Source organism: Eupeodes corollae, chromosome 1, assembly GCF_945859685.1.
Source record: "Eupeodes corollae chromosome 1, idEupCoro1.1, whole genome shotgun sequence".
Taxonomy (NCBI): Eukaryota; Metazoa; Arthropoda; class Insecta; order Diptera; family Syrphidae; genus Eupeodes; species Eupeodes corollae.
In genome coordinates, this window is record NC_079147.1 from 655,345 (window position 1) to 670,933 (window position 15,589).

Genomic DNA, 15,589 nt, shown 5'->3' on the forward strand with positions numbered 1-15,589 from the left:
TTCGAGTTTTTGCACACAAACGTTCTAAATAAAAACGGCAATGTGGAATGTGCCCAAAATACGAATATGCCCGGTTTACCATAGTACATGTAGTACATGTAGTATATTTGGTTTTCTTTATAAATAATGCCGACTTAATTAATACATTATCTCTACTGCACACATAGTTGGTGTTTGTGCATTATTGGTCATATACAAATATGGACATAAAAATAGACACAGAGTAAAACCAAATTAAAACAACAACATGCATTCAAAGTAGTTTTAACCGTTATCAAAAAAGAGTTAGACTTTCTTATGCAAAATAACATAGGTTTTATTTTTGTCTTGTTGATTTTTTGGAGATGAATCGTTCCTTAGGTAAGACGGCTTTTTTAGTGGACATTAAAACAGAAATACATTGGAACACAGACCTTAACATTTAGCTAGTACACACATATAGTTTTTAATATTTTTTTTATTTTTATAAAACAATAAGTTCACTTTAGGAAGTAAATTAAAATTATTTCAATAATATAACAATTAATTTTAAGGAAAATATGGGTCGCGGTAGGCATAGTTTCCTAGAAGAGAAAGCTGTCATTTTAGTTCTAGGAAGTGAGGGAAAATCTTTGAGTGAAATAGAATAATGGTCAGATCTCTCAAGTTGATTGCAAAAGCAATTTAACCGCTGAGATCCAAAAAAACAAAGGAAAACCAAGCAAAACAACCCCAACAGAAGACTGAAAGATAACTTGCGCCTCAAAAAAGATCCTTACAATAAAAAACAAACTACAGCTTTCAATAACTCCCAGAACTTTTCGTAGAAGACTTGTTGAAGCTAACTTGCCCAGAAGGATAGCAAGAATGGTGCCCTTTCTTATATATGTAATAAAGGTCGGTGTACAAATTATACGCTTAATATTTTTGTTGAATAGAAATAAAAGCTAATGACAACCATTTCAAACTAACAACGTTACTAAAGGAAAATGCAATTAAATATTGAGTGAGTTTAAACTGTAGATTATAGGTACATTATTTTAGGTTGTCAATTTACTTGGTTAAATGTTGAAGCACGCACATGCAGTCTCCAATTTGAAGGGAAAGTTTATATAAGCGTTAAGTTACATAATCGCGTCGCTTAGAAAAATGTAAAATCTTGTCCTATCGCCTTTGCCAATTTTAATAACATATTCGTATGCCAAACAGATTGGTTTCTTAGGTAATTAATAAAACAAAAGAAAAGACAAAATTGAATATAGAAATTATATAAGAATCCATAGTATAGGGTTCTGCATTATGGTATTAATTTTATTTAAAAAAAAAAAAAAACAAATGAAAACAATGTTAGCCAAATATAAAGGTTTTTTTTTAAGTCGTATAGTTTTATTACCTAACGCTTATGATTTAATGTTATGGCCAAGAATTTAGCGTTATTTTAAAGGCAAGAGTTTGTCAGTATAGTTTAAAAATGATTTTGAACAAGTCTCAGCGCGGGTGGCTCGAACGACTTTCAGCCGAGCGGCCTAATTTCGAACGCTTTTTACCGCAATTGGGGCCATTATTTCACTGTTTATAATAAATCTGCACGATTTGCAAAAAACATTAAATACAAAATTTATTGTCAAATTTAAAACCTGACGTCTAAAACAAAAACCCGTAAATTTTCTTGAATTTTTTCATTTCCAATTCAGTGACGAATTCCATGTTTGAGGTCATAAATCTTTTGAGGATCATTTAAATAATAGAATAGAAATGGAAAAAAGTCTAAATGTGTTCATCACAAGATCTCTGTTGGCATTAGTGAAACAAAACGGTCAGAAAACTTTTCTTGACTAATTGCGAATCGTCCCTGCCAAATTTCACCATTTTTGTAGTGAGTCTAAACAGTTTACAACTTATATTAAATTTATTATCAAACGTAAAAAAAAAATAGCTTCAAAATTGACAGCTTCTTCTAATGTCCCAAAAAATATAAGCACTTTTATGTACATATATATTTATTTTGTTCTATTATTTAAAAAAAAAATGCATTTATTCTCATTTTGAAATAAATATACTTTCTGCTCTTTCAGTATGGAAGGATCAGATTTGTGTTTCGAAGTTGTCCGTAGAGCAGTGGCAGGATTTGTGTATAGCGAAGCGGTAGCTTGGTAAGTACACAAATGTCAAACACGTTTAATTACTATTTTTAAACAATTGAAATCCGCAGTCATTATATGCGTCAAATACTTGAGGCACTTCGATATTGCCACGAAAACGATATATTGCATCGTGATGTAAGGCCAGCTTGTGCGCTTTTAGCTACCGCAGACAACTCTGCTCCAGTAAAATTAGGTGGATTTGGTTCAGCTATACAGCTTCCTGGAGGCAGAGATACTATAGAAACCCATGGTAAGTTACGTATAATTACAAAATACCTAGACAGAAAAGCATAACGCGTCTTTATGAATTGAATTTGAGTTTCGCTTCAGATTTGTATGGATTAGATTTTTATTTAATGTGTGTTTGTTGATGTTTTGATGTGTCGCCTGATTTAGTCTTTACTTTTTGAGATCCTGTTTCTTGATCTGAAATTGAGCGTTTTAAAATATTTACTTGAATCCACTTTGATAAAAGCAGGTAAGTACCTTGTATAGTCGAATTTAAAAAAAGTTTAAAAGGAATTTGAAGTAAATTGGGTGCTTGAAAAACCCTGACTTCTGATTAAAAGGACCACATACGACAATGTTTTTGAATAAAATGAGGAATCTGAGTAGTTTTTGGTCTAAAATGTATTAATAGATGTCATTTGAATCTTATTTTCATCTAATAAAGAAGCAGTCTTAAAATATGTATGTTTCTATAAAGATGTGTTTGTACTTCTTTTTCTTTAACTTATTGTGTCTATGACTGATTTACGAGACTTAAACAAATGGTGGGAGTTCCTTTGAATTTAACTGTCTCGTCTATCGCATCACATTATTTTTTAATATTCACTGTTGTTGATATCAAATCTTTTCCCTCAAAATTAAATTTAAATAAAAAAAACGGAAATACAAAATGCATGTACGTACATATACAAATATGTAAGTATAATCTGCTTGAATGTAAAATTAAAAAACGCAAATAAAAATAGAAAAAAGGTGGTTGACTCAAAAGACTTGTCTCTCTGTTTGTATTCAATTTGGCAAGATGCTTTCTGTTTTCCGACTTGTCCGTCCGACTCAGAGAAGTTGAAAGCAGTGGTAGCAGCAACGGCAGTAGCTTTAAAAAAGACTGAATTACAATGTAAAAGTAGAAACAAGAGGAGAACGAAGCATAACCAAAGCATTTACTTTATTATCCATTACGAAATGTTATTTTAACGCAAAGCTGCTCCACACCTCCTCTATATTTTATGACTTCATTCTTTATCCCTACGGTTACCATATTGTACTCGTATAAACTCGCAAAACTAAGGACACCAAAAACAGAAGACTTGTTTTTTAAAAATCCAATGTATCTGAAAGAAAACAAGCAAATTAGGTGCCCTTGTAACTCGATTCTACAATTAAATTACTCGAATTGGAAGAATTGGTACTATGTATATTTGACTACTTTCGAACCAACGAGAATCGAATAGTTCTAAAAGTACCAACTATATTCTTATGAACTTTCGAATAAACGAAGAGCTACGTAACTCGAAAATCGAAAATAATCACTCTACATCAAATGTGTTTGTGAGCGAAGTTTTTTTTGTTGTCAAAGTGTGAGTAAAATGTTGAATATGAGTTCCATCTACCACCCAATTACATCGGAAATTCGTAATTTTTTCCAAGAATAGCGTTTAGACTTTCGTTTCTCTTTCTCATTCATTTAAAAATTCATGATCAGCGGGTAACTGATTCTTTTGATTGAAGTCAAAACTTCGGCAAGTATTATTGACATATATCTGTGCAATTCCAATTTTTGTAACAATTATTTTTGTCCAAAAATTTGATGTTTTTTTTTTTTTTGTTTTTAAAACTGTCATACAACTCAATACTCGTTTGAAAGTACAAATTTTTTTGAAAACAGCTTCTACTTTCATACGTAGTACGATTTGAAAGTAGAATCAGAAATGGGCTTCGAATAGAATCAGTAGAATCGAGCCACTGAACTTAAATATAATATACGAGTATAATAAACAGAAATTTGTTCTACTATGCAGATTAGGACATTCTCGCTCTCATACCGGATTCAAATTTCGAAGTGACCATTTTTTACATCAATCTTTCCTTGACTGGCATTTTTGTAATCAAGTTGGAAAAAGTACGCAGAATGCATCTTTTAAATTATTTCGACATCGAATACCTCGAATATTGGAATACTTTCATACATTTTATAAGATTACTCAGTCTTACATGAGTTAGGACCAACAATTTAATTTTTAACGATAACAAATTTTGTTAATTTTAGGATTATAAGGAATATAATATATTTGACAATTAATCTATTCAAATAAATGAGTATCATAATCTTTTTATTTATAATTATATCTATCTTAAACCCCGTGCACACTTTCGTGACGCTGCGATGTCACAACAGTTTTAACGCACACATGCGATTTTTTCTCGGGGGAATCACGTTTGACTTGCAGTAACGGAGTTGTATAAAAAGAAACGAGTGCTGCTCCATAACCGCAATTTAAAAAGACGTTAGTGTGCACCGAAATTAAGGTATACTTCAAGAAATGACTCCAACTTTTTAGAAGAAGTCCGTTCCAAACACAAAAAATCAATCTCTTATAAACGTCTGAACGCATCAGAACTCTCGCGGAATGTAAAGAGTTGCGGCTGGTAACCTTACTTCTCCCCCTCTTTAAAGAAGCTTGCAACCCTTTTCATTTTATTTTCCTTTTTGTTCTGCACACTGAAATGTAAAAGCCTTAAGCTTCGTCATCGCCTGTCTTCTATCTTATGTTCTACGTTCTGCGTCTGCATAATATGTTCTTGAATCGCGAAAATGTCATTAAATAACAGAGTATTCGTTATAACACTGCTGCCTTTTTCATACTTTATGTGACATGAGCGACGACTAAACAGCAGAAAAACTGATAACCGGAAAAAGAATGGTTTCCCCGCTGGCAAATGGTGACGATGACGGCGATGATGTTGACTGAACACAATGACATGCTCCTTGCGAAGTATAACCTATAGAAAAAAGTGTTTCTTTGAATACTAAAAATTTCCATCTAGGTAAATTCTTACATTAATTAAGTTTTTCTTGCGAATTTGTTAAATATTTTATCACTCTTGTTTGGTGGCAGTGCCTAAAGTGATGGGAGTTTGTAATAATTGAACATAACATTATACTTTGTTCGCAAGTTCATTGTATTGCAGTCCTCTTGAAATATCATTTTCTTTTTGACACCAAATTAAAGTTTTAATAAATTAAAAAGTAGTTGTAACTTTCGGAAAAATATTCTAAAAGTACACGTTAAGGCTATTTTCGAGGGAAATCCCTTTTATCGAATAAATTTAATTCGTAGTGTAGACTACATATCCATGTCTATTTATTACGAAACTTATTTGGAACACATCCCATCGTTGTATTACGATCAAAATTAAATAAGCTGTAGTAGGTATGTGTATAGAATAGGAATATACAATCAAGGGGAGTGGAACCCACCCACTTTTCATTTATTTGCTATAGTTTATATTGAACAATTCGGGTTATTTCAAAAAAATTATAAAATATGTGCATTTATTTAGGAATAAGTCTACCGTAAAATGTGCTGAGATCTTAAGACGCCTAATTTTAAATTGACTAAGGGTTAATATCAATTTATTTTATGTAGTATGAAATCGAACCAACTCTTAAGAATAAAAGCTATTTGTTTCTAACCTACTACTGGATAAAGTTCAATGGATTTACTTACCAATTTTGTTACTTATCTTCTATTTATTTGTTTTGCAAAACTTGGTAGTTATCTATTGCATTATGTCATATAATAACTTAATATATATGTAAACTTAAGAATTGCTTCGATATTATACTGCATTTACATTAATTTGTTATTTTATCGTTTTGTCTTATTATTTTATAAATTAAATTTTGAAATTTTATGTTAAGAGATAAATAAAAGATTAAGAAAACGACAGAAGCTTATTAAAATAAAACATATTTATATTTTATTTTTACTTTTCTTCGTTCACCCTTGTCGTCGTTAATGTTTTATATCAACCTACACAAAATACAGAGTTAGATATGGATGTCAAATGTTTGATAATGACACCACGAGGAAAGCTTTATTTAAAAACTGACGAGGAGGGTAAGCGCAATATTTGTACCCCACCAAAACATTATAGTTTTTATTACTTTGTTTGTAATTGCATTTTCTTATGTAAGCTCTGTTCGAGTTTTGTTTTCAATTCTTACATTTTTATATTTTTTTAAAAAGTAAAAAGTCAATTATTATCAAAAATCTTAAGCATTAAAAAAACCCATATTTGAAGCTAGTCACATTTTGTAGATTTTCAGAGAACATCAAAATAATGTAAGACATGAAATTGCACCCTTAGTAGAATCGCTTAAATCACAAATCAATGCGTTTTGTCCTCATAAATAAATCAATAAAAAGCATTCACACAGTCCTTAAGCACATTCAATAAGGTTAAGAATATTTAAGATACGAAACGAAAATAGTATTTTTAAAATAAAAAAAGCAACATTTATTCAATGCATTGCAGAGACAAACATTGTGCACAGTCACATTTATTTTGTATTCAATGCTAAAAAAGTATAATGTTTTCGAAAAAGTATACAAATTCCGACTTCCCCTGACGCCATAGATATATTTTGTACTATCTTATAACTATCTAATTTATAATAGGTAAGCTATGAAACTAATATTAAAAGGAAAAATAAAATCCTGACGTCTTATTTAAAATTGAAAATATCTAACCCCAAAAGAACAATAATACTTTATCAAGTCTGAATGCAATGGTTTAAGTTGGACCAGTGTGTAGGGTAAGTTTAACCAAGACATTTTAAATACGTTGACATTGAAAAAATCGCATGAAGGTTAAAAAAATTCAAAACTTAATGCAGACTATTATTAATAGCTGGAATATGTTTACAAATTTGTCACTATAGAAATACCTAACCAAGCTTAAATCAGTGGTTAATGATTTACAAAATTATTCCACTCAAAATAAAAAAAGCCATCCTGGTGTTTTTTTCTTTTTCCTTGCATATACATACGTAGATATGTATGTTTGTAAATAAAACTTCGCTCTAGAAAATTCTAAGCCTAAATCATTATAAAAGATCAGAACACAAAAGGAAAGGTGATTAATATTTGAATGATTTTCTAGAGTTTGTAAATATATACCAATTTGCTGAAAAAGAATTATCCTAATCAAACTTAACCAACTGAAATGATTGACTTAATCTGGAATGTCTTCGAATTTTGGTTAAATAATACTTGTAAAAATGTCAGCTTTTTATATTTTAGAGACATTTACTTAAGTCTTTCCATTTGTATGACACATTTTTTTGTTTTTTGATAGTTCCTGGAATTCGATTGGCTTAAAGTTTTTTTTAATGATTGTTAAAAACAAAATACTCATGTATTTATGTGTCTTCGTAATCAATAAATACCTAGAACTGTTATAACATAGTTTTTCATATACCTAGTGACTTTTTCTTAAAGCTAAGATAAAAAAGCCATCGCATATTCTTAAAGTTATTATCCAACATAAAATAAAATAATAGCGGATCCGAGTTATTTTTACACTAGACAGAAATCATGGAGTAATCGGTTGGTATAAAGGTTGGCTAATTTGAGAAAGCACTTTTTCATGACAAGCATTACTCGCACACAGGATTGGTTGAAAGTCACTAGGCCCTGGTTTTTCATGGACTGTTGCGCCCCCTAATATATTTTGTATTTTATTTTTTATAAAGGGTTCCCTGTCCTGTTTCTAGCAGTAAACTAGAGAGTAACTTAAGGAACCCATATGAAACATCCTGTGAATTAAAAAAAGGTGAATGTAAAAACCCTATACTATATAATTTTATATTTCCACGGCATCCTTATATGTGTACGCAAAGGTTGTACTTATTTACTGCCTCAGGTTTGGGTGGTAGAGACACACATTTCTGAGGTTCTGAAATTAATTCAGATATTAACCAGGACCCAAATTTTTGCCATATTACATGTTAAAATAAAACCTATATAATATAAGTTGTTTCCGATAGTTAAACGCGCCAAAAAAGATCTCTCGTATTTTAAAAGGCAATAACAAATAAATAAACAATTTAACAGTAGAATTTGATTGATTTTTTTAAATTAAATACTATGCCATTTTACATTAAATAAAGTAATTACTTCTAAGGAGGTTTTTGTATGAAATTTTATACTCACAGTTTAACGCAGCTGCTTGCCGAATTTACAATTGAATATTTAGAATGAAACAACAACAACTTGTGTGTGCAACCACCAAGTTCATAGGGTGGAGTTATAGCTATTTCACGGGGACCAACCCGATCATCAGACTCCTTTAGTGGTGCTTAATCACTTTATGTTCAATTTAATTTTTGAAACTGTGAGTATAAAATTTCATACAAAAACCTCCTTAGAATTGTAAAAATTAAAAATCTTGACCCGTGTCAACTCTTTCGCCTCATCTCCCTCCTCATACGAATCCAATCGAAATCGTTGGCTTATGAAAAAGAGAGGAGATAATAGAAGGAACCTGAATAAAACAACTACAATTACTTGTGTGTGCTTAGAAAAATGCTAATCGGTTCAGTATAGTTCGATAGAACGAAAAAACCTGTAATTGGCTTACAACTTTCATGTGGGTGCGGTGGCGTAGTGCGTAGTGCATTAGCTCCTCACACGCTAGATCGCTTGTTCAAGCCCAGCTCGGCCAAAAGTTCTTCAAAAATTAAATTGAACATAAAGCGATTAAGCACCACTAAAGGAGTCTGATGATCGGGTATAGGTCCCTGTGAAATATCTATAACTCCAGCCTATGAACTTGGTGGTTGCACACACAAGTTGTTGTTGTTTCATTCTAAATATCCAAAGTAATTACTTAGTTTTAAACAAAACTGATTTAAATTTGGTTGGAGGAAGGTCTCAATCATGTGACAGTAGCGATCCGCATTAACTGTAACTTTTTGCCCATTTTCTTCAAAAAAATACGGACCTAACACACCAAATTCAGAAACAGCACACCAAACTGTCACATAAGGGCTGTGCAGTGGTCGTACAGCACAGTACCCGATATTATAAATATGTATAAATTAAAACAGCACAACGGGAAGGTTTTGAAGAAAGTCTTCACAAACAGCTCCGCGAGTTTCAAAATCTCTCTCACTTAATTTTTGTGCGATCATCATTTTGTAGGGATGCATATGAGGATGTGCGTGAAAAATTCGTCTTATACTCCTGTCAGACAATCCTAGCGAAGCTGCATGCTTAAGTTCTTAAAGCCTCGGAGATTGCTCGATAGACGTACTTACACGTGCCACATTATCTGGCGTTGTTGCGCTTAAAGGTCGGCCAGACGATTGTCTCTTTAGCACTGAACCCGTTGCTCTAAAGTTTAATAACCAAACTTGAATTGTTTTTCTATCCGGGTATGTGGGTTTGAAACGAATTAAGCATTCAGCATTCTTGCAGTTTTGAAAAATTAAAAACAAAATTAGATTCTTGAGATAGAAAATCGTTTTACATTACTCATACATTTTTTAAAATTTAACTTAAAATAATACTGAAAAGTTTTTAAGGTATAAACTCGTAGTACATAATCGAGTTTGTTTTAAAAATATTGGCCATCGCTTTTTAACAAAAATAACATTGATTTTCAATAATCATTGCTTATAGCTTAACATTTCGATTCTATCATTGCTTAAATGTTCATATATCACTGCATATCATAACATTTGCATATGTACCTATTTAATTCAATTCCTATATTTTTGTGTACGTACTAAGCCAACATCTGATGTCAAACCTCAATTATTCAGCTTGTGCTAATAAAGACTTCAAAGCTTGTCAACATCATATGACATGTGGCCTTCACCAGTGCTGCAACATTTTAATTAGCAAATCCATACAATGTTCCTGACATTCGATTCACTGTATATTTATATACCACCACATCCACCCATCTGTTCTTGTTTTTGCTGTGCACCTGTATACCTTTCAATTATGCTGATTATAGTGTTGAAGTTGAAGCACCGCATTTTTGTTTTTAATTTCCTCTTTGTTCTGGATGCTGCTCCAGTAATGTATTATACCTATAGAAAAAGTGCACCCGTTCCTACTTCAGACACTCCCAACCCATACATACCATAATTTTTCTCAGCTTAAGTATTCAAAAATAGACAAAAAAGAAGATAATAAAAATACAATAACCCTCTTATTTGTTGTGGTCGTCCTGAAAGAAAGCCGATTATCCTTTCCATGTATACCTTCATATGTTCAGAAGCAACAATGTACAACAGACCTACCTCTCCTGCTTAAGCTGTCCACAATATGAAAATTGCACTTAAAGAAGAACTGAAAATCATATTCCATCCTAGCTAAGACTCATTTCTGTACCTCACTTAATCCTAGATCCGATAAATAAAAAAGAAAACACAGGACGCCTGGCTTCCTTCATAGATAGTTGATGTGCTTTCTTTATTTAAAACCAATACTTTTCCATGTTTCTTGCGTTTGTTTATTTTTTGTTTTAGCCAAGCCACAATATGAATAGCTTTAATAAGAACTATTTTTGTGTGTTCCATTGGCAGGTCGTGTCGGTTGCCCACATTACATGTCGCCAGAAGTTGTATCAAGGCGAATTTATGGCAAAGGATGTGATGTTTGGGGTGCTGGTGTTATGCTGCATGTGTTGCTGTCAGGACGACTGCCATTCCTGGGATCGGGAAAGCGATTGCAGGATTCTATTGCACGTGGGATGATTTCGGTAAGTTGGCAAACTGCGTTTGCGGCAGCATCAGCAGCTGAATCTCCACGCTCTGTTCTTTTGTACTTACAGTTTGATGCACCCGAATGGAAATCGATTTCTTCAACAGCCAAGGATTTGGTTATGAAAATGCTTGCCGCAAACTCACATCATAGACCATCGATAACAGAAGTCCTTGATCATCCATGGATGCGAGTAAGTAACTGCTTTAGCTTTTGCTTTTATAGTAGATTCATTGCAAAGAGTCTTTGTGAGGATGGTATGCAATTTTTATTTGGTGGATTCCTTTGTTTTCTTGTTACAGGATCGAGATAAGTTACAGAGACAGCATTTGGCTGATACTGTCGAGGAGCTAAAACGGTATAATGCCCGAAGAAAATTGAAAGGAGCTGTACAAGCTATTGCTGGTGGTATTGCAATGGATCCTCTGTTTGGAACCGACACCGATTCAAGTAAGTTAAAACAAGGAATGACAGGTTCTCGTCTTCCCTTTTCTTCTAGATTTTTTTTTCGAAATCGGGAGACTTTATGGAGATGTTGTCATTTGACAGGAAAAATATTGAAAATTAATTTCCTTGCTTTTTCCTTCGTCTTCATCTCTGTGTTCTTATTTCCATTCATTCCTTTGTAGGGTAAAGGGAGTAGGTATGTTTTCAAAGGAGGCAATTTTCAATTTTGATTTTTTTAGAGAAAAAAAGAAAAGCGAAAGCGCACGGTGAATATACACAAGTTATAATAAACCGAAGCAATGTTCAAAGAAGACATGGAAAATGATACCCTTTTCAGACTGAATGTTCGCTTCCGTTTGAGGGAAGATGATGGTTCCGGCAGATTGTGTTGTATTTTTAATTGGATATTGAATTATTTGTATTATTTAAGTTGGTCTTGACCTTATTTTTGTATTTCCTTCTTTAAGGAAATGTACTATACATATACGGAAGAAAAGATAAAATTGAATGCTCTGCTGTTAAAAGGAAAAAGAAAACGCCATGAGTTCTTCTTTATTTTTATTTTAATAAAAAGGATTCTCGGAATTTCGTTTTTTTATTTAAATATCAATAAAATTTGTCGGATCTTGTCCCTTGTTTGGTGAGACCGCTAAGCGCTTAAGAAATTAGTACATCTACTTTCACACGGAAAGTTTAAGTTTATAAAATTATTCACAAAAAATTAAAGTCGCATTAACATAGCCTTCAAATTCCATAATTAGGTTATGAACGAGTTTTTTGATAATTTAAATTGCTACGCTTAAAAAAGTGCAACCAGCTTGGAAATTTGTAGGTGCCCTTTTGAAATGGTCACTCAGTCTCCTTTAAATTCTTTTACGACGCAAGAATTTTACTTTGCATAAAATGAGTTTTTAATGCTTTTTTGTTTGTATATTTTAAATATACATACATACATACATTAAGCCCTGATAAACAAGTAAAGCTAAATAAAAACTTCATGTTAGTTGTTTGTATCGATATTTAATTAATTTTTTTCAATTTAAAATAAAAGTGCCTATTGGAACAGCATCCGAAACTTTAAACGAATGGGCTGATGAAGAGGCTGGCCTCGAAGCTGTTCAACGAGTAATAGATTCTTTAGATGATATATATGCTCTACAAGATACATTTGTGGATCCAGAGGTATTGAGAGAAATGCTGCGAGACAACAAACTCCATCAACTTCTTCAGGTAAGCCAAGCATTTTAAATTTCAAAAAAAAAAAATATCCAACTGATTAAAAGCTCCACATCTTAAGAATAATTTTAAACACATTTAAAATTTATTATTTCAGCTTTACGATCGAATAAGTTGCAACGTTATGTCGCCATCGAGAGCACCACCTGGAGATGCGGTTTCACGAAGCCGTGATGCTATTGATGCGATTTCATCCTCAACTAGCCACAAATTCGCGCGGGAAAAAGCGGAGCTGATGCAGCTGCTCGTATCACCACATTTACAGGTAAGTGAATTTTAAAAATGATGTTAAACATAAAAAATAACCTTTTCCCGTAAAATCCTTTTCAATGTACTACAACTCCCCAAGCGTTCAGGACAATCAATTACGTACGACAGCGGCCAGAAGAGAAAATAAACAATTTGTTAACACAAAATTGTTTTCTAAAGTGCTACAGTTATATGATTTATATCTTTTGAAGTTAAATTATTATGTGTTCTCACAGGCGAGCTTTTTATTTTCGTATTTTGTGTTCCTAAAATGCCTATGTCATTATCATGCCCCTCAAGTGAAAGGGTTTATAATAATTCATTTGCCACCCTAAGTTTTGAGTAGATTATTCTATAAGCATTAGAGGGGTTCAAAAAGAAAATATTTATTCGATTTCTGTAGGAATTTTTTTTTTTAGTTAGAATTTAGTTAATAATTTATTTCGTTAAAATATCAGCTTTGTGGTCATAAAAATGTATACAATCTTTTTTAAGTCTTTTACGTGTTTTAATTCATGAAGCAGTTGTTAGTTTTTAGTTAATTGTCACGGTGAATATTTTTCGCACAAACAATCGAATATTTTTAGTTTTTATAAACAAAAAAGATTTTCAGTTGAGTTATAACTAATTGTATAAAGTGGCATTTTCTTTACACAGTCGGACTAACAGTTTATGAAATTCGTTTCCTCGTCGGGATTATAGCACTTAATCAGCTTCAAAATAGTCTTAAATTAGTCCATCATTTGATTTTTAAAATATCTCCAAAAGTTTCAGCATTTCGACTTAAGTTTAGGGAGAAGGCATTGAGAAATCAATGTGGAGTTTCTCGAATTTAGGAGTCCCACAAAATGGACTAAATTAGACCATGATTAGTTTTTAATTTCAATTAGTTTTAAATTTGCAACCTAATTAAGGACGTAAGGGCTTGGGAAACTAATCCAAGCTGGGATCACCAAAAGTTTGAGAGTAAAGGTATTTTTGAACTACAAAATTAGTACAAAAGACTAAAATGTTTGCATTATGTTAGCTTTTAGGGTCTGTTGTTACCCGTGTACCTGTGATGTAACGGTTGTCATGCTTGAAGTCTTGCGTTCAGTTCTGTCTGTGCCTTCTAAAGTTTTTACGGGTAATTTATCATTAAAAGTGCTTCTCAAATTAGGTTCCTGTCATCCCGAAAATTTCTCGCACTTAGAAATAATGTAACTCACTAATTTAGGTGAAGTGTTACAATATCAAGTTAAGCGAGAAAAATAGGCATATACCATATCTATGTGTGCTATATGTACTCCACGATTTTTGAAGGTTCATAACTTACAGGCGCGAAGTTTTTTGGGACCATACACAACGCTAAGAACACTTAAAGGAATTTAAACCAAACCCTTCAAAAAGGAATTTATTGTAATGGGTCCGATTTGTCAAATTACAAATTTTGACATTTCCCGACGTTTCAAGGTCCCTAGAGTCGAAATAAAAGATTTTTAGAAAGATGTTTGTACGTGCGTGTGCATACGTTCGTGCGTTCGTACGCCCGTACGTTCGCGACGTTTCTTTCGTCGTCCATAGCTCAAGAACCAGAAGAGATATCCACTTCAAATAAATTGTGTTATACAGAAATTAAGCCAGAAAGATGCAAAAAAGGCTCTTAAGAAAATTGTGAGGGTGTTTTTTTTTAACACAGCAGTTAAAAAAAAGGTGAACATTTTGGTGAACCCTTAAAATTAAATTTTATATAATATATTGTAACGTGATTCCAAACAAGTATATTTTTGAAAAAAATCCAATTAACGGTTTTTTTTTATAACTCAAAAAAATTGTCATCTCGAAAATTTAAGGAATAAAAAATGATTTCATCTCCATATCAATTTTGTGCAACGATAAAAAAATGTTTTTAACATCTGGTACAATTTTGAGAAAAATCGAATTGACAGTTTTTTTTTTTTTTCAAATAAAAACCTAAAAAAACATTACTCAAAGTTGGTAAAAATTGAATTTCGACTCAAAAATCTTGAGATTATGGCTTTTAACTAATTTAAACTTATAAGAAATTTTGTTTTCAACATTCTGAAAAAATTTTGAGAAAAATCGAATTGATAGTTTTTTTTTTTGCTAAAATGAAAAAATGAATAAAAGTACATATTTAAAAATTGATTTTCGACTCAAATATCTTTTAAAAAATTGGAGATTATTACTCCAAGCTAATTTTTACTCATAAAAAATATTATTCTCAACATTCGGAAAAATTTTGATGAAATTCGAATTGGCAGTTTTCTTACAAAAAGTAAAAACATAAACAAAAAAATTAATAAAAGTTGGTAAAAATTGATTTGAGGCTCAAAAATCTTTTCCAAACTTTGAGATATTGACTTAAAACTATTTTTTCTTTTAAAAAATATTGTTGTCAACATTCAGTAAAATTTTGAGAAATATCTAATTGACAGTTTAAAAAAAAAAATAAAAACCTAACAAAAAAACAATACTGAAACTTGGTAAAAATTTACTTTCGACTCAAGTAGCTTTTCAAGAATTAAAAATATTGTCTTCAAACTTTTTTAGCAGAAATAGTACGCAAATTTGTTAAAAATTGATGTTCGGTAGGTACTTAATATCTCTCAAATTAATTTCATTCATCCAATATGTAAACAATTAAGAAATGCTACTAAAATTAGTTTTCGACTGAAAATATATTTAACAAAACTAGATTTTTAAACTAAACTATTTCTTTATATGAAAAATATTGTTGGTTAT

General features: G+C 31.7%; 1 protein-coding gene across 8 annotated transcripts in view; it reads left to right on the forward strand.

Moving 5' to 3' along the window:
• LOC129943118 (peripheral plasma membrane protein CASK) overlaps positions 1-15,589 on the forward strand; it is a 235,407-nt gene that overhangs the window by 26,127 nt on the left and 193,691 nt on the right. For 7 of the 8 annotated variants that reach the window (XM_056052359.1, XM_056052360.1, XM_056052361.1 and 4 more), the window contains exons 5-12: positions 2,055-2,132; positions 2,192-2,373; positions 6,182-6,253; positions 10,735-10,910; positions 10,983-11,105; positions 11,215-11,362; positions 12,411-12,589; positions 12,693-12,860. In XM_056052359.1, coding sequence (XP_055908334.1) covers positions 2,055-2,132; positions 2,192-2,373; positions 6,182-6,253; positions 10,735-10,910; positions 10,983-11,105; positions 11,215-11,362; positions 12,411-12,589; positions 12,693-12,860 — 1,126 coding nt within the window. The remainder of the gene's footprint in view (positions 1-2,054; positions 2,133-2,191; positions 2,374-6,181; positions 6,254-10,734; positions 10,911-10,982; positions 11,106-11,214; positions 11,363-12,410; positions 12,590-12,692; positions 12,861-15,589) is intronic. The other variant, XM_056052364.1, reaches the window with a different exon arrangement.